This window comes from Salvelinus namaycush, chromosome 20, assembly GCF_016432855.1.
Source record: "Salvelinus namaycush isolate Seneca chromosome 20, SaNama_1.0, whole genome shotgun sequence".
In the NCBI taxonomy this organism is placed as follows: domain Eukaryota; kingdom Metazoa; phylum Chordata; class Actinopteri; order Salmoniformes; family Salmonidae; genus Salvelinus; species Salvelinus namaycush.
Window position 1 is genome coordinate 56,940,290 of NC_052326.1, and position 19,480 is coordinate 56,959,769.

Here is a 19,480-nt window from a genome sequence, read left to right on the forward strand (position 1 = left end):
TGTGATATTCAAGCTACACAGGAGACAAGGTTAAACTCCTTTGAGACAGTCCCCATCCTCCCTCCATCGCTCTTCTGTCTGATGTCTTTTCACAGCCCCACTGACAGTCCCCACGCTGTTCTATAAGACAGGAACGTCATTGTTCTGCCATGGCCAGCGAAGAGCCAGGATCTCAATCCCATTGAGTACGTCTGGGAACTTTTGGACCGGAGGGTGAGGGCTAGGGCCATTCGCCCCAGAAATGTCCCGGAACTTGCAGGTGCCTTGGTGGAAGAGTGGGGTAACATCTCACAGCAAGAACTGGCAAATCTGGTGCAGTCCATGAGATGCACTGCAGTACTTAATGCAGCTGGTGGCCACATCAGATACTGACTTTTCATTTTGACCCCCCATTTGTTTAGGGACACATTTATTCAATTTCTGTTAGTCACATGTCTGTGGAACTTGTTCAGTTTATGTCTGTTGTTGAATTGTGTTATGCTCATAAAAATATTTACACATGTTAAGTTTGTTGTCATCGCAGTTGACAGAGGACAATTCATTTTGGCTGAGTTCGAGTTGCTCTAACCCACCAGGAAAACACCATTATTACAGCAACTATCACAAACTGGTGATTGGTGACGTCCATGTCTTTGGGAGGAAAGGGGCGTGGCATCCAGCCCGGTCTCAACCTTAAGGTCAAACCAACCAATCACCACAGACTGCTGACTCAGGTTGCCATGTCAACACCCGAAACTAGTTATGTCCTGACTGCCAGCGAGTACCCCTGCGTTACATGCAGAGCCTGTTAAGACAGTTCATAAGACAGCGATCAGAATAACATGGAAACTGTTCCCATAGCGACTCACTGATAACACAACATGGAGAAACAGTAAATTATGAAGTGCCAGAAAGTGAAAGTGCAGAGGATAGTAGTAGACTAACAGTTCAAACACTCTCAATAATAAAGTACATTCAGAAAATATTCAGACCCCTTGACTTTTCCTCCATCTTTGTTACGTTAAAGGCTCTTTCTAAAATTGATTTAAATTATCCCCCCCCAATAACCCATGACAAAATGAAAACAGGTTAAGAAATGTTTGCTAATTAATTAAAATTACAGAAATACTTTATTTACATTAGTATTCAGACCCTTATCTACGAGACTAAATTGAGCTCAAGTGCATCCTGTTTCCATTGATCATCCTTGAGACGTTTTCTACAACTTTCCCAGAGTCCACCTGTGGTGAATTGATTGGACATGATTTGGAAAGGCACACACCTGTCTATATAAGGTCCCACAGTTGACAGGGCATGTCAGTGAAAACCAAGCCATGAGGTCAAAGGAATTGTCCGTTGAGCTCCAAGACAGGATTGTGTCGGCACCGATCTGGGTACCAAAACATTTCTGCAGCATTGAAGATCAGGAACACAGTGACCTCCATGCTTAAATGGAAGAAGTTTGGAACCACCAAGACTCTTCCTTGAGCTGGCCGCCTGGCCAAACTGAGCAATCGGGGGAGAAGGGCCATGGTCAGGGAGGTGACCAAGAACCCATTGGTCACTGACAGAGCTCTAGAGTTCCTCTGTGTAGATGGGAGAACCTTCCAGAAGGACAACCATCTCTGCAGTACTCCACCAATCAGGCCTTTATGGTAGTGGCCAGACAGAAGGAACGAGAGGCCGCTTGCAGTTATCCAAAAAGGCACCTACACAACTCGCAAAACATGATTATCTGGTATGAAACAAATTGTCAAAATTGTACTGGAGTGCAAAGTCTAGGTCCAAAAGGCTCCTTAAAAAGCTTTTACCCACCAAGCCATCACACTCCTGAACAATTATTTAAGTGGCCACCCAGACTATTTTCATTAAAATGTGATTTCAGTTAAAACGTTTTCTAGACCTCTGTATTTGCTTGTCATTACGGGGTGTTGTGTGTAAATGATGAAGAAAAAAAACATTTTACAATAAGCCTGTAACTTAACAAGATGTGGGAAAAGAGAAAGGGTCTTTGAATACCCTGTATATTACGTCCCAAATGTCGCCCTGCATTGTCCTTATTTAGTGGACGACTTTGGATCAAGGCCCATAGCGCTCTGGTTAAAAAGTAGTGCAGTTAGTGAATTGTTGTACTGTGCTATTTGGGACGAAGCCTATACTACACAGTGTGTGTGTTCTGGCAGCTGCCTCTATTCCCTAACGTCAACTATAATTCACAGGTCGTCAAACAGAGGCATGCACAGGCAGCGCAAACCTCTGTCATATACCTAGTTACCCAACACTCAGCACACACACACACACACTTTGCCATCTCAGGCTTTATCCCCTTAAAGTAGAGCATTAAAAGGAGGTAACAAGGTGCCATTTTGGGTGCAGTCATCTAGCTGTGGAGAACTGCAGGAGATTTCACCTCCTGAAGTTACTGGTGTTTGAGGTAATGATTTAAACATCTCAATCCCTTTCTCAGCCTACACCACAGAGAGAGAGAGTGAGAATGAGAGAGTGAAAGTGGGCTCTACAGAGTAAGAGAAAGTGAGAGTGAAAGGATACTGCCACTCCAGTATAAACACACCCTATTGTCAAACTTGATCTGGCAGGTTCCTGATAAGAACCATTTCTCAATTTCTGCTCCATATCCATCAATGCTGCACACCGGACTCCACACACTTTACAACCCAACACACCCTTACTTACAACCCAACACACATACTGTCTTCATAAAGTACTGACACCTAGACTTTCCACTGTTTTTCCAGGCTGATTTTAAAACTGATTAAAATGAGTCGTCACTGGCCCACACAGTGGAATATGTTCAGAAATGTTTAAACAATAAAAATAAGCTGAAATGTCTTTAGTCATTAAGTATTCAACCTCTTATCAAGCCAAAATAAATTAACGAGTAAAAATAGTGCTGAACAAATCACAAGTTGCACGGACTCACTGTGTGAAATAGTGTTTAACATGATTTATGAATGACTACCTCATCTCTGTACTCCACACATACAGATTCATTAAGGTCCCGCAGTCGAGCAGTGAATTTCAAACACATATTCAACCACAAAGACCAGGGAGGTTTTCCAATGGCTCCCAAAGGTCACCTATTGGTAGATGGGTAAAAAAGAAAAAGCAGACATTGAATATCATTGAGCATGGTGAAGTTAAATACACCCTTCAAAGTGTATCAATACAACCAGTCACTAAAAATAGTGACTTTACATAAAAATATTCCAAAACATGCATCCTGTTCAAAGTGTTGTGTTTGGGTCAAATCCAATCCAACACTGAGTACCCCTATCCATATTTCCAAACATAGTGGTGGCTGCATCATGTTATGAGTATGCTTGTACTTAAGGAATGGGGAGTTTTTCCAGGATTAGAAATAAACAGTGGAGCTAAGGACAGGAGAAATCCTAAAGGACAATCTGGTTCAGTCTGCTTTCCATCAGACACTGGGAAATGAAGTCACCTTCCAGCAGGACAATAACCTAAAACACAAGGCCAAATATACACTGGGAGTTGCTTATCAAGACGAAATAGAATGTTCCTGAGAGGAAGTTACAGATTTGACTTAAATATGCTTGAAAAATATGGCAAGACCTGAAAATGGTTGTCAAGCAATGATCAACCACCAATTTGACAGAGCATGAAGAAGTTTGAAAAGAATAACAGACAAAGTGTTGCACAATCCAGGTGTGGAACGCTCAGACTTTCCCAGAAAGGCTCACAGCTGTAATCACTGCCAAAAGGTGATAAAAGGCTGGTTTATACCTCATCTAACGACATGACTAGACAATTAGAATGCCACAACTGTCTATGGCCAAAACAGCATTCAATTTATTCTCCAGCGGACTGCCTGTAAACTGACTATCCTTGTCGCAGACGGAAGAAGAAAAACGTTGACCCTGTCGCTAAAGTTAAAACATTGTCAGCTATGATATTATTTGAACTGGCTAGTCAGCTAACAAGCTAGAAACGAACCAAAACATTGGTTTAGGAAGTCGCTTTTAGTTGCCTGGTTTGTTAAATTGACGTATACTAAATACATTTTTTTTTTTTTTTTAAACAGATGGGTTTATTGGTGTTGTTAAATAACACATTTTTTGCAAATTTGGACCACCAGGCTGCAGATGTCATGCAACCTGTAATTTTGTGTTTATACTTTTTCCATAACGGCAAGTTTGATGACGGACTAGAATGTCACTACGACAAGTCTACAGACGTCTTGATAGACCAACTGTAAACTAGCCTTTAGATGTATTGACTCAGGGGACAATGTTCCCCCCTATTTTTTTTCTAGCACTGAGCAGAATTTCATTTCTGCTGAGCGCAAACTTGAACATTGTGAAGGCAGAGTTTGTATCGTCATAAAATATGTTAGTTCTCCGCAGGGGAGCGGAATCAGGTGCACCTACGTCCAATAGCAAGACAAGGCTTTATCGTTGTTTTTTTTTACAGAAATGTTCGGTGATCCGACTAGGAATGCATTTAAGATCGACCAGTCGATCGTGCTTGACCGGTTGGTGACCACTGCTCTAGAAATTTAAGTGAGGCTGAATCTCGTGCTTGTGATATTTCTGCACTGCAGTCCCAGGGACGTGTGCAGCGGTCTCGGGCTGCGGTGCGCAGGCACAGCTTAGAGGGGAAATTGCTCAGGGGGTGTGATTAATTAAGTAAATTAGGTATTTCATGTTTTCACTCTGTCACCTGTTGTTTACGAAGCATGTCAAATAACATTTGATCTGATCTGCCAAACAGTATCTCTGTCTAATATCATCTTTAGATAAACCTCTACTCGCTGCCACCCCAGTGAGTTAGGGTGTGTTCACATCAGAGGATTACAGCTACTCTTCCAACCGAGTGAATGACGTAAACCCAGGGGTTTACAAAGAGGGGGGACAAAAACACAGTTATTTATTAACTACTAAGCCCCACCTAGCTCCAAGCACCTCATACTCCAATAACAGAGCAGCAACTCACTCACTGACCTTTAAGAGGACTGAGTCGGGAAGCTGGTCAAACAGAAGCTTTCCCAGTGTTCCTGTTTTAGCTAAACCCCTAGTTACAGGCGAGGATATGCCTACATGCTCTGAGGGTGAGCGAGAGGGAGGAAGTAGGGGAGAAAAATTCCTTTAATAAACTTAATGGCTGCATGAGATCATGTGATAAGAGGCCACCCAGCTCAGGCATCGGGTTTCCTTTTCTCCGTCTCCCTCGGTCTGTAACAGAGTGGTATTGTGGCCTGGTCCGGGCGGCACCGGGTTGTGAGATGCCATACCTCCATGTGGAGAGAAGGTGAGCGAGAGGAAGGTACGGGGTGGGGCACAGGGGCCACCATATCATCCATTACGAAGAGTGAAGAAATACTAGACTACTCTTTAAAACGTCTCTGTGTTCTGGAGGACAACGCCCTGTTAGTCCACCGACCCGCAGGACAAACTGAAACACACCTAATCAGTCCTTTAACTTTATTAAAATGTAGTTTTTACTGGGACAATGCATATGAAGAGAGCTTACTGTAAACGTACCCGATTTAGCTGGGTAGTTAACTACAGTCCCTATACGAGATATAACTTGGATAAAATGTCTGTCAAGGGAAAGAACTACTATAAAATGGATGATTTCCACAACTGAATTGTGAACTCACAATGGCAGCAACGGTTTGGGTCTTACGGTACATCCCGTTCAGATAGTGAACATTGCACCCGTTTTATCATTACTGGACCTCAATAACACCTAGCAAATTTTGGATTATCTTATAATTTAACTTTAAAGTATTGTCATACAGGACTTGGTCGCTTTGCGACTTGATTCCACGACTCCTTGCATGTCGACTCGTTTCGAAGTGTCAAGATTAGATTCCACTAGGAATCAACTTCTAAGAATCAGTATTTTTGGAAATGAGACTTCTCGGAAGTACAGAAACAAATCTGACACTTACATCTCTCATAGCAAGCTAGCGAGGGAAGGCACAAGAGGGGCACAGTATAGGCAGGTTGACCACCAGACCGAGTCAGAACAACACAATAGGACAAGCCATCACAAGTTGAATCTCGGAATGGGATGCTGCATCTTGGCAATTTCTTGACTTACATTGTCTCGCCACTTCAGTAATGCAGGGCCTATGATCATTGAATAGACAAGGATATTCAACACACTGGCATCATTAGTTCCACATCACACTAAGGGACTATCATGGTCCAAACACACCAACACAGTGGTGAAGAGGGCACGACAACGCCTCTTACCCCTGAGGCGGCTGAAAAGATAAGGCATGGGCACTCATATGGCCACTGCTTGGCATGCGACCGCTACAGGACCTCTGTACCAGGCGGTGTCAGAGGAAGGCCCTAAAAAATTGTCAAAGATTCCGGTCAACCAAGTCATCGACTGTTCCCTCTAACGCATGGCAAGCGATACCGGAGCGCCAAGTCTGGGACCAAAAGTCAGCTGAATGGCTTCAAACGCCAAGTCATAAGACGGTTAATCAAATGGCTACCAAGACCATTTCCATGGACTCCCGTTACTCTCTGCACCGACTCATCCGCCACACAGACAATCTGCTGCTACTCTGTTAATTATCCATCGCCTAGTTACGTTTACCCATATCTACACTGACCCAACTGTCTCGTACCCCCGCACCATTACTCTGTACAGGCACTCTTTGTATATAGCCCCGTTGTCATTTTGTATATAGCCCCGTTGTCATTTTGTTCTGTTATCATTTCCTTTATTTTGCAAATGTCTTACTTTGACACTGCATTGTTGTTGAATGGGTCGTAAGTAAACATGTCACTTTAAAGTCTACACATGTGACAAATACAACTTGATTTTAGCAAGAGCAGAAAGACTGAGATACAGATTACCAACACAAATGTCAAGCATCCCTTGTCAATTCACCACAGAAGGCTAAAAAGTTAACCTTTTCCTCTCTGGTTTGATTGAAATGAACAACTTTCCCCCCAGGCCTTTATAGCCCATCGCCTAGTTAACCTATAAAAACACAGAACATGTTTTGTGATAGCTGCACTGTGATTTTAATGCGAGGGGGGGAAAAAAGATAATTGTTGTTCTGTTAGGAATCTGGTCACGTTAAGGATCAACTCAGTTGAAACATTTGACCCTTTAAAACATTCCCACCTCTACTACAGAGACGGTGAGTGAAGGCTGTGACGTTCAGGATAAAAAAAGATCCATTGAAAACAGTGTGATTTCCCAACAAGCAACACTAACCCTGCAGTGATACAAAAAAAACAAAGTCCCACTGTTTGTTCCATCATGCTTTAAACATTAGTCATAGAATGCATGCATCTCTTAAGACCAAGTCATTCTTCTGAGCAGCATAAAAGCCTAGGAAGGAAGACAGGCGTAGGACAGGACACAAACCGTCACTGTAAACTACGTAGCTGTACCAACGACAGAGGTGGCACCATAGGGGCCAGAGTTAAGGGTGCCATTTTTCCCCCTCCCACCTCCTAACCAGGTCAAACTTCAGAACCTAGTTGTAGCATGGACCTTATAAAGATATTTCAGGACATTGGCAATGCAGCCCTTTATCTACTGACCCAGAATCAGATTAACTTGTGATATAATTTTTATGTCTCCGTGTCCAGTTTGAAGGAAGATGGAGGTAGTTCAGCAAGCCAATGCTAACTAGTGTTAGCACAATTAATGGAAGTCTATGGGTATGTGCTAGCGTGATAGTTAGCAATTGCGCTAGTTCCTTCAAAAAGCATGCAGACACAAACTGTATTTATCAGTTAAAATCACTCAAAAGTAAATAAAGCACCTCGCTAACAAAATCTGTTTTTTGGCGAAAACACTAAGGAATTCCAGGAGGCATAACCTAAAACTGATCCGTCTGGTTATCCCCAGTGTAAAAGTGAAAGACTGACAATTTATGGCAGTCGGGCAAGTGGAGCCTGATCTGTGGTTGTCCCATTAGGCAGGGGACACTGGAAGCGAAACTTGAGAACCATTTTATCCTATTGCGTAGGCTGACATCCACTATATAGCGGTATCTCGCCTAGAGGTCCCCCGGCGGCGGCCTAGAGGTCCCCCGGCGGCGGCCTAGAGGTCCCCCCGCGGCGGCCTAGAGGTCCCCCCGCGGCGGCCTAGAGGTCCCCCCGCGGCGGCCTAGAGGTCCCTCGGCGGCTAGAGACAGTATAACATTGAGCAGGATTCCATCAGCATGACCTCGCTGTATCTAGAGACGCATAAGTTTTGTAACCGTTCACGAGAAGCAGATGAGTGTGTGTGAGAGGTGTGGGAGGGGTAAGGAGACTTTCAACAGCCTTCAAGCAAGGTCAGCGTTCTAACACGCCAAGGCTTCTCCCAGGGGAGGGGTGGTGAAGAGGTTCTCTGCTAGGTCACACTATTAGATAGATTGGTGAGGCTGACGCCAGCACTGTACTAACGACTGGGACAACAGGAAGGATATAGTACTGACTACTGCTATTAGAGTACAGCCTCCTGGACAGGAAGGGTTTATATAGTGTACTCAATCTCAGTCACCCTTGACCCATTCCACATGTCACCCCAACATATGCTGCAATCTCTATGGCACTCCACACTGCCCTTTCCCACCTGGACAAGAGGAACACCTATGTGAGAATGCTGTTCATTGACTACAGCTCAGCGTTCAACACAATAGTGTCCCCAAAGCGCATCACTAAGCTAAAGATCCTGGGACTAAACACCTCCCTCTGCAACTGGATCCTGGACTTCCTGATGGGCCACCCCCCAGGTGGTAACGGTAGGTAACACATCTGCCACGCTGATCAACACTGGGGTGTGTGTCTGGTCCCCTCCTGTACTCAGTTCCCTCACACAACTGTGTGGCAGCGCACGACTACAAATACCATAATCAAGAATGCTGATCACACGACGGTAAAAGGCCTGATTACTGACAACGAGAGTCTATTGGGGGGGGGGGGGGGGGGGGGTGTCAGTATGGTGCCAAGACGACCTCTCCCTCAACGCCAGCAAGACAAAGGAAACGGAGGGCCGAGCACAACCCCCCCATCCACAGACAGGGCTATCTCGGAGCGGGTTTGAGAATTTAAGTAGCTTGGTGTCCACATCACTAAGGAATTAACATGGTCCGTCCACACAGTCGTAAAGGCACAATGCCTGTTCCGAGGAATTCAATTCTAGTGTAAACCTATCGATGTCACATCGAGCCGGGTGAATGGAATATGAATGAGTCGTCTAATAGGCGGCAGCAATAAAAAGGCCAAGCTCATACAATAAAAATTGTCCTCGTCTTAAAACGACCGGCACAGATTAGATTCCTACATCATTTACACCGAACCCCTTATGCACATGGACTCAGTACCAAGTAATCGTTAAATATTAATTCCTTGTTATTATCCTCATATCCCTCTGTATTGTTGGGAAGGGCCCGTCAGAAAGCATTTCACTATGTTTGTCTACACCTGCTGTGTACGAAGCGTGTCGCAATTTCTTTTGTGTGTGTAGGAGGGGGGGGGGGGGGGGTCAGGCTTTCCAAGGTGCATTGATTTTTAAAGATTGAGAAAGTCAACATGCATCATGGGAGATGAGTCATAAAGCAGATAAGTTGTATTCATTTGAGAGCACGATAGGAAATGTTACAAAATACACAACGGAGTGAAAAATCACTCAATTCCCTTCCATTTTGTCCCTAATGAAACCGAGACAGAATCTAGTGCTGCAGAAGTTTGGGGACGGTTCTCAGGTCAACATTCATTTAGGATTTAAGTTAGGTAGTGAGCTGGTCTGCCATCGCTTCAAATATATCAATATTCAATAGTCTGACTCACATCCTGGTCCTGCAGGACTACAGATACACTGTACCAGTCACCACTTCTGACTCACATCCTGGTCACGACAGATGTGAGTGTACGTACAATGTAACAAGTCAATGTTGGCTTATTTTTGTGTGTGTGTGCGAGCAAGACGAGACCTCCAAAGCTTGCCCTACGACTAATCCGAGCTTACCACTGGAATGAAACCTTTAGGTAAATCCCAAGCTGTTACATGGTTATTTACCACCACTTCTTGGTGGTAAACAAGGTTTACATGTAGTGCGAGCGTCAGAGAGGTCTCTAGTCTGGCACACACACCACTTGCTAGCTATTAGCATCAGTAATCGCTTGCTAGCACACAGCAAGACAGCTAGTCTAGCTAAAACCAGTTATACCAGCAGTGCCCGTACCTACTGGTCAAATAATGGAGGTTAACTAACACATCCGTAGTTAGTAAGCCATCTAGCTAGCGATCCTTTACAAGACTGAGAGCTAGCTTGCACTGCAAAATGAGCACTGCAAAGACATTACATTTGGTGTCCACTGCTCCCCTAAAAAAAATATATATATTTTTTTTTTTATTTAATTCGCTGCCAGCCACTTCAGCCACCGGTCTGGATCCTTTGGCTTTATATAAAACGAAATGCCAGCATTTCCCCCTCTCTTGTTGTGGCAGCCGACAGCACAGCATTATGTAGCCTGACGGATGGTTCCTGTTTGTGGTAATGGTACTCAAAATACCGGCAATTAACTTTATTTTGTTGAAGCGGTCATCTATGACGTCAGCTGCAAGGTATGAATAGCTACATCTTCACTTTAATCTTTCATTTTAAATGAAAGGGACTCATCACTTAAGCAGCACGAGCTCCAACGTGATTATTAACTCATGGTGTTCAGATCACAAGCCAATAACAAACTATTACGTAACCAGATCTTCAGCTTTGAAGTCTTCATCATGTTGCCAGGTTACCATCCATCAACCACATGTTACCTGGAGACCAAAGAGGAGTGATCTCAGGTCACACACCCTATAATAGGCGTTTCCATGGTGATGCATGTTATGTTTGACGTTCTAAACTAGTAAGTGGGCTGGGTAAATAAAATGTGTTCATACAGGGTTTTTAAAGATAAGGACCTAGTTGATACAATAAACACATGTTCTTTCTCCTTGGCAGCTGAAACTCCACAGGTGTGAACCAACTTCGCCTTGCTGCGTGTGTGGTGTGTGTGTGTGCATCAATCTAGTCTCCCTGCTGGTTTCGATTACTGATCAGACACCTGAAGAACACCTGATTATACACAAGACAAAACATGTTTCTGATGTTGGTAAAGCAACATGGATTTTACATTACGAAGGCGTGAGAAAAAACCCAGAAAGCCTTCAGTGTTTCACCATCGTGAAGGCGGAAGCTAAAACAATGCAAAAAATACACGAAGAAAAAAAATAAGGAATAGCATGAGTGAAAACAGATCATTGGGATTAAAGAATCAATAGAATCAAATCACTTCCGGGAACATTAGACTAAACAAACAAGAGCGATCTACCCAAAATGGACCTCTATGGATCACCCACTTTTTGGCTCTATAACAAATAACCAAGAGTAAAAACCTACACGTGATAATTTACAACTAAGCTGTTGAAGACAACACGGGAAATACAAACCCCGCCAACCCAAAATGGACTGTGGTGTGAATGGTATCCTAAACGACATAATATACAGACCACAAATTTTTAACATTATACTCAGCGCTGGTATCTTCACCAATATTTAACAAAATTGACCAATAATGACCGTGGAATCTGCGTTACAAATATACCACTTAGTCATCAAACAAATAACCCAGAAAAAAAATCCTCATGCTTTGTTGATTCCAAAAGAGGTGTTGGACTCAACTTGGCACGAGGGCTTGCTATACAAAATGGCCAGAAAGGGGAGGGGGGGGAAATACAATTAGAAAAGCTATGTACACAAACAAATGTGCAGTTAAAATGGACAATAAAGAGATCTTTCCTGAGAGACATGGGGTGACAGGTAGCTTGAGCCACACCCTCTTTAACATACACTGAGTGTACAAAACTATTAAGTTCCACCCCCCTTTTTCCTTCAGAATGGCCTCAATTCTCCAGGGCATGGACTCTACAAGGTGTCGTAAACGTTCCACAGGGATGCTGGTCCATGTGGACTCCAATGCGTCCCACAGTTGGTTGTCAAGTTGGTTGGATGTCTTTTGGGTGATGGACCATTCTTAATACACACAGAAAACTGTTGAGCGTAAAAACCCAGCAACGTTGCAGTTCTTAACACAACCTGGTGCGTCTGGCACCTACTACCATATCCTTTCAAAGGCACTTGATCTTCTGCACAGATTGTCAGACCTGGGCCTCGATACTGAATCTCAGTGAAAACAGAAACAATGGTGCTCAAAAAGGTGGAGGCCAGGAATAGAAATACAAATAATGCAGGACTTGGGCCTCGCCAGTGGCGCACCGGTGTAAGGCCCCACTACAGATCCGGGTTCGATCCTGGGCTGTGTCGCAGCCGGCCACGACCGGGAGACCCATGAGGTGGCGCACAATTGGCCCAGCGTCTTCAGGGTTAGGGGAGGGCTTGGTCCGGCAGGGTTGTTCCTGTCCCATTATCTCTAGCGACTCCTGTGGCAGACTGGGGGCATGCACACTGACACCGTCACCAGGTGTACAGTATTTCCTCCGACACATTGGCACAACTGACTTCCGGGTTAAGCGAGCAGTGTGTCAAGAAGCATTGTGGCTTGGCAGGTTCGTACTAACTTGGCAGGGACAAGAATAACTACAAATTGGATATCACGAAATTGAGAAAAGGGGTAATAAAGTACACAGTGTAAACATTAGTCCATACCAGCTAATTATCAACACAGAATTGAGCTGTTAAATTCTACAATCAACTAAAAGGAAACGATGAACTAACATTACACCACAAAGATGAACCTAGAGTACCCTCAACCAGCTGGTTTCTGTTCACAAACATCCCAGGAAAACAAAACTACTTATATAGTTCTTTATATCAGCAGTTGTGAATGTGCTCGTACAGAAACCCAGCCTAAAACCCCAAACAATCCAGATATAGAAGCACAGTGGCTAGGAAATACTCCCTAGAAAAAGGAAGGAACCTAGGAAGAAACCAGGCTCTGAGGGCTGTGCCAGAAGGAGGTTATAAGAGTACATGGCAATTATGGCCAGATCGTTCTTCAAAATGTTCAAATGTTAAATGACCAGCAGCATCAAATAATCACAGTGGTTGTAGAGGGGGCAACAGGTCAGCACCCCAGGAGGAAACTGAGCTGCACTTCCTAACCTCTTGCCAAATGTATGACCGTATTAGAGGTAATTCATATGTAAACATTAATAAACTACCATATCATTTAGGTGAAATATTGCAGTGTGCAATCACACCAGCAACAATTGTGACCAGGTGGCCCTGAGAAGGCAACCAAAGCACATTATAAATACAAAATGTCTTTGTTTATCTTCCTCTACCATTTGTAAAAGACCAAACGTACTAGATGGCCACCATTTTGCAAGTTACGACCCAACTTCCCACTCGATGGTATTTTTAGTAATACATTATTCATTACTCCATTGTTGGGTTTGGAGCATGAAAGAAAAGCATTTCACTATACTTGTGCACGTGACATTAAACCTTGACAATATTTACACATAGTACACATCTGCCAATATATACAAAGGGTAGAGGGTGTAGGTGGTAACCAATTAAAAGACTGGAATTGCACCTTAAACAGACATTACCTAATATACTGGGCTACAACAGAGAGGAAGAGGCAAAGCGAGAGGTTTTACTCTGCCTGAAATCTGTCCACGGAAATAAGCCCACGAAGTGAGGATTTTTTTTTGTATGGTGTTCAAGGTGTGGAACTTGGTCAACAAACATTTCAATGACTAAATTGCTACGTGAGGGTTACTTGATGGAATAGAGGTTTCGTAGTGGTTAGGTTGTTACGAACGCACCAATGTAAGTGGACGCAGGTGGCATTTCGGGCAACTTTATATCAGAGTCGTGCCTCTTGTCATAAAGACAGAGAGGACTCATCATTGAAATAACCCGTTGTAGCATAGGCTTTGTCATTGAGGACTTCCACCATTTGAATAGGTTATCTGGCTGGGGATTCCTATGAGTTGGGCGCAATCAGCCAATGAATGGCCTCGACAGCCATTTTGATTACCATGTACATCTCAAGGACCAGGTGACTAATCAATATATTCACATATATTTACCCCCCCCCCCCTCACAAAAAATGAAAAGCTAATTAGCTATCATAAAGAGTAACCAATGTCATGATCATCTGGACGAGACCGCCGAATCAAGGCAAAGAATGTCTGGATGAACTACGATTCAATTTGCAAAATGTCTTTAAAAATGGACAATTCTGTGAATGTTGTTGTGCAAGTTTAACATGGACACAGTACTTGTTTAGCAAAGGTGTCAGCTAGAGATGATGTGCAGGAGCTTGCAGGGATTTGTAGTTTTGCATGATGTCTACTTTGATGCTAATTAGCATTTTAGAATTAGTTAATAAACAGCTGAATATATTGAGTCATTGTCTGAGAGATTTACAGGGTTATCAAAACATCACACCAGGGTAAACCTACACGAAACACAGCCCTTATTTTAAGTGTTTCTAAAATCCTTAATGGGAAAAAATGAAGGGTGGAAAAACTATTGGAACCATTTCCCTGTTTTGACGGCTAGGTTTTATGGGTATTATGACACATCCACTGTGGGGCTCTATAGTCATTATCCTCCCCAGTCCTCAAACGAATACCTTTTACAGGTGAGGTCACACCTGAGCGCACTTGGCACAGCGTGGACTTTAGTCTCAAGCCTGGTTCACATTACCCATAAGCACTCTCACGTTCCGCTGCATCTCAATGGGGACGTCCACAACGGAGTGGAATCTTTACACGTATTGCAGGACAGACACTACATACTACAGACCAAACTTTGCTTCGTCTTCAGTCCAACGACGAACTGGAAATGATCAAACCACCTTAGATTAAAAATGTGGTTTTCGGCGATGGCTTTATGGGATAGCTAGCAACTCGTTAACAATTACCCATTTGTATTAGTGAGTACTATGTTAATAGGAATGTTAAATACACAATGGCTGTTAAGACAATTCCTGTTGCCTCCTTTTAACTTTGATGGGTGACGGTAATGATCATTAGGTGGAGGTGGCTAGCTACAGTGGCATCTTTAACCCAGCCACGCTTTTAGCTAGCTGCTCTGCAGTGCCAACTTTCTACAAAGTTATAGAAGGCGAGGAAAACGTAACATGTTGAAACCATATTTATCATGTCTTGAATGATACGTTCATATTTTGCAATCGCTGTAAATAAATTCGATCTCTGAAAAGAGACTCATCCATTTTGCATTACAAACATTACACTTGTCCATTCAGTAGTGAGGCAAGACTCCGCGAAGAAGTGTAGAAATAAATTACTTTGTGTACCGGGCATAATGCCGCGTTCAAAACATCTGGGAACTCGGAAACCGAGCTCCAACTTGGGAAAACAATTTGTAACAGTCATCCATCTCGGAATTCCGACCTGAATATCAGCAGGCGACATTCCGTACACGATCGCAAGGCCCTCCAGCGTTTGGTGAAGACGGCACCGTAAGTCACTGGGCCCGTGCTCCCATCCATGCAGGACATCAGACTTTTGAACATTTAAACTATACTGATTCTCCTCACCTTGTTTGACACACACACAACCACGCGGCACACACCAGAACTGTTGCTACCAGACTTATGATTGCTAAATACTGCACAATTTAACACTTAGCACCCCCCCCATCCCCAAAACACGTTAATGTTGGACTGTAAATGGTGCCTTCCTGTATTGTACTCGTTTATTCTATTCTACTGAGCCATTAACTTTATTTTCGTATTATTTCTTGTTACATTGTCCAGAAGGAACCTGCAAGTAAGCATTTCGTTGGACGGTGTATACATGTGTATCCCGTACATACGACTGAAAACTTAACTCGCCCCTTCTATTCGGATCAACTAAATAGTTTATACAAGTTTCGAGACAAATGACAAAACAGAAGTTACTAGGCTACCATTCCAAACAAAAAGTAGTTCGATTGACATCAGGCAGACGGGACCACATGACATTAATTAAAAACAAACGGTATCTTACCTATGGAGACGAGTCGGATATTCTCCCGGTCCAAGAACTCCAGCGCCACGGACACGTTCTCGAGTTTCATCTGGCGGAAAGTAGGTCTAGGATGATACTTTCGGTACATCTTCTTCTGGCTCAGTACCTCCAGCAGGGCGATAAGCCGCAGCCCGTCACTCAGGTCCAACTGCAAGTCGGCTATCCTCTTGTTCACACACTTTAAGTGCTCGTTGCACCAGCGCGTAAAAGTGTTTTGTTGGATTTTCTTCCATGGCGCGTCGTCTGCCAAGTCTTTCTCTGTAACCGGCATCTCGTTAACGTTTTTCCGCTTTCTTTCTTTGACTTTGTTAGATCGTTTTGAGTTGTAGTCTGTCGCTGGCTCCGCTGCGTTTGAATTGTTCTGTGTCCTGCAGTCCAGAGTCTTTCACCGCTCTGTGGCCTAACGCCTGCGCAGTGCACTTTATCCCTGTAACGACTTCAACTTCCGATGACGACACTTTCACTGTTTGGCTCCTCTTCCGGTCCTGCCCTATTTTATTACCTGTCATCCCACAGGTATAATCAGCTGTCATACTTTTCAGGTGTGTAGGCTACTCCTTGTAGAGACACCACAGTTCTTAATTAAAAACCTCTTTGTACTCATCGTCCTCTTCCTCTACTTGCTGCACTAAATTCCACAGATTCAATTTAGGTGGAATTTGAACATTTTGAGTTTCTGTATCTGATGTGTTAATTTATCAGATTTATTACCAAATTAGTTCCACTGACATGATATACAAACAAATCATCCTAATAAAGTTTTACTTTTTAAAATGTTACTTTGGGACATAATCATTATGAACGTCCTCATGGATTTAAAGGGAAGTATAATAATTATTTTAAACATTATTGAACCTTTATTTAAACAGGGAGTCACATTGACATGAAAAATATATTTTTCAAGAGAGCAGTGAAAACAGATTAATAAAACAAAAACAAAATAAAACATATTTAATAAAATCAATCACATTCAACTACCTCCTCAATCAATGACACTGACTGGACAGGACCACACCTTATCGGACAAGTCCTGACCTCACATCAGCCGACCACATTCCCCCAGTCCTCGGAGTGTTGATGTGTCTCTATGTCAACTACAGTTTTGATTATTTTAGATTCTGTGGTGGTTTCCGGTGTAACAGATCAATGTGTGATCTCTGGTGATTCACAGGGTGGGTCGACACACACACACACACGGTGGGTCGACACACACACACACACACACACACACACACACACACACACACACACAGACACACACAGACACACACACAGGGTGGTTCCACATTGCATCACAACTTCTTGCAGAGACACATTGCCACGCCTGCAGCCGAGCTGGTGACAGCTGTTGAGTTCAGCTCTGTTTCACAAACCTACATTTATGTTGCGATGTCATGGCTTTATGACAGATTTATGTCGATCGTTGTAGAGTTTATAGAGATAAAGAAATATTTCATCCCCCAGGCTTTACTTTACCAATCAAAGCTTCTGTGTGTGTGTGTAACACCATCCAGTTCTTCCCAACAAACATTCCTGGTGTGTGAGTGTGTGTCAATGTACATTTTCTGTCCCTGTATACTCGTCTTTGTTCTCAGTCCAGTGACGTATAGTTTGGCTCCCTGAGATGTAAAGAGAACCCACCAGAATGATGTGGTCACTATGACCCAAACCTGTTCTTCTCTGGGTCTCCTCTACATGATGTGGTCACTATGACCCAAACCTGTTGTCCTCTGGATCTCCTCTACATGGCCGACCCTCTATCTGTCTGTCTGTCTGTCTCCCTCCCCCTCAGTCTGTCTGTCTGTCTCCCTCCCTCCCCCTCAGTCTGTCTGTCTGTCTCCCTCAGTCTGTCTGTCTGTCTCCCTCAGTCTGTCTGTCTGTCTCCCTCAGTCTGTCTGTCTGTCTCCCTCTGTCTGTCTGTCTGTCTCCCTCAGTCTGTCTGTCTGTCTGTCTCCCTCCCCCTCGGTCTGTCTGTCTGTCTCCCTCCCCCTCGGTCTGTCCGTCTGTCTCCCTCAGTCGGTCTATCCGTCTCCCTCCCCCTCGGTCTGTCTGTCTCCCTCCCCCTCGGTCTGTCTGTCTCCCTCCCCCTCGGTCTGTCTGTCTGTCTCCCTCCCCCTCAGTCTGTCCGTCTCTCCCTCAGTCGGTCTATCCGTCTCCCTCCCCCTCGGTCTGTCTGTCCGTCTCCCTCCCCCTTGGTCTGTCCGTCTGTCTCCCTCAGTCGGTCTATCCGTCTCCCTCCCCCTCTGTCTGTCTGTCTGTCTGTCTGTCTGTCTGTCTGTCTGTCTGTCTGTCTGTCTGTCTGTCTGTCTGTCTGTCTGTCTGTCTGTCTCCCTCCCCCTTAGTCTGTCTGTCTCCCTCTCTTTTCTTTCTGTGTCTCTCTCTTTTCTGTCTCTTTTCTTTCTGTGTCTCTCTTTCTTTCTGTGTCTCTCTTTCTTCCCGTGTCTCTCTTTCTTCCCGTGTCTCTCTTTCTTCCCGTGTCTCTCTTTCTTCCCGTGTCTCTCTTTCTTCCTGTGTCTCTTGCTTTCTGTCTCTCTTGCTTCCTGTCTCTCTTGCTTCCTGTCTCTCTTGCTTCCTGTCTCTCTTGCTTCCTGTCTCTCTTTTCTTTGTCTCTCTCCCTCTTGTTTTTCTGTGTCTCTCTCCATGTCTCAATGAACATGGCCATTTGCGCCCACATCAAAGACTATTCAGTGCATGACACCTCTGTTCTGTGTCCCTCCAGGAGATCAGTCCCTCTCTCTCGTCTTCTCTTTGTCTGTCTAGACTCATCCTTCCCTGACTCATCCTTCCCTGACTCACTCACCACGAGATAACAACGTCACTGTCTGTCTCACCTCAGGGCCTGATGACAAACTGACTGTCCTTTAACAGTAATCACACATCATTAGCTCATCCACCTGCTTAGCTAAACCAGAGTAGACAGAGTGACTACATGGCTAGTCTGGGTCACTCTGCTTCTCTTCCAGCTGTGTTCTGTGGCCCTGAGAGCAGCTTGAGCCATTCATTAAAGTCATGTCTGTGTCTGAAATAGTGCCCTATATAGGGAAAAGGGTGCCATTTCAGATGCATATTACTGCATAGGCTGTGCACATCACCCTAGTTCTACCAGCGGCGTAGTGTAACGTAAAGCTGGCTGAGGGAATCAGGATCACTGTGTTCTACAGCGGCAGAGAGCTGGCTGAGGGAATCAGGATCACTGTGTTCTACAGCGGCAGAGAGCTGGCTGAGGGAATCAGGATCACTGTGTTCTACAGCGGCAGAGAGCTGGCTGAGGGAATCAGGATCACTATGTTACACAGCAGCAGAGAGCTGGCTGAGGGAATCAGGATCACTGTGTTCTACAGCGGCAGAGAGCTGGCTGAGGGAATCAGGATCACTATGTTACACAGCAGCAGAGAGCTGGCTGAGGGAATCAGGATCACTGTGTTCTACAGCGGCAGAGAGCTGGCTGAGGGAATCAGGATCACTATGTTACACAGCAGCAGAGAGCTGGCTG

General features: G+C 44.3%; 1 protein-coding gene across 2 annotated transcripts in view; it reads right to left on the reverse strand.

Annotated features, from left to right (window-relative positions):
- Positions 1-16,345, reverse strand: part of LOC120065519 (filamin-B) — a 120,775-nt gene extending 104,430 nt beyond the window's left edge. For both annotated transcript variants that reach the window (XM_039016582.1, XM_039016581.1), the window contains exon 1: positions 15,967-16,345. In XM_039016582.1, the coding sequence (XP_038872510.1) occupies positions 15,967-16,258 (292 nt within the window). In that variant the 5' untranslated portion in view covers positions 16,259-16,345. The remainder of the gene's footprint in view (positions 1-15,966) is intronic.
- Between the last annotated feature and the right edge of the window lie 3,135 nt (positions 16,346-19,480).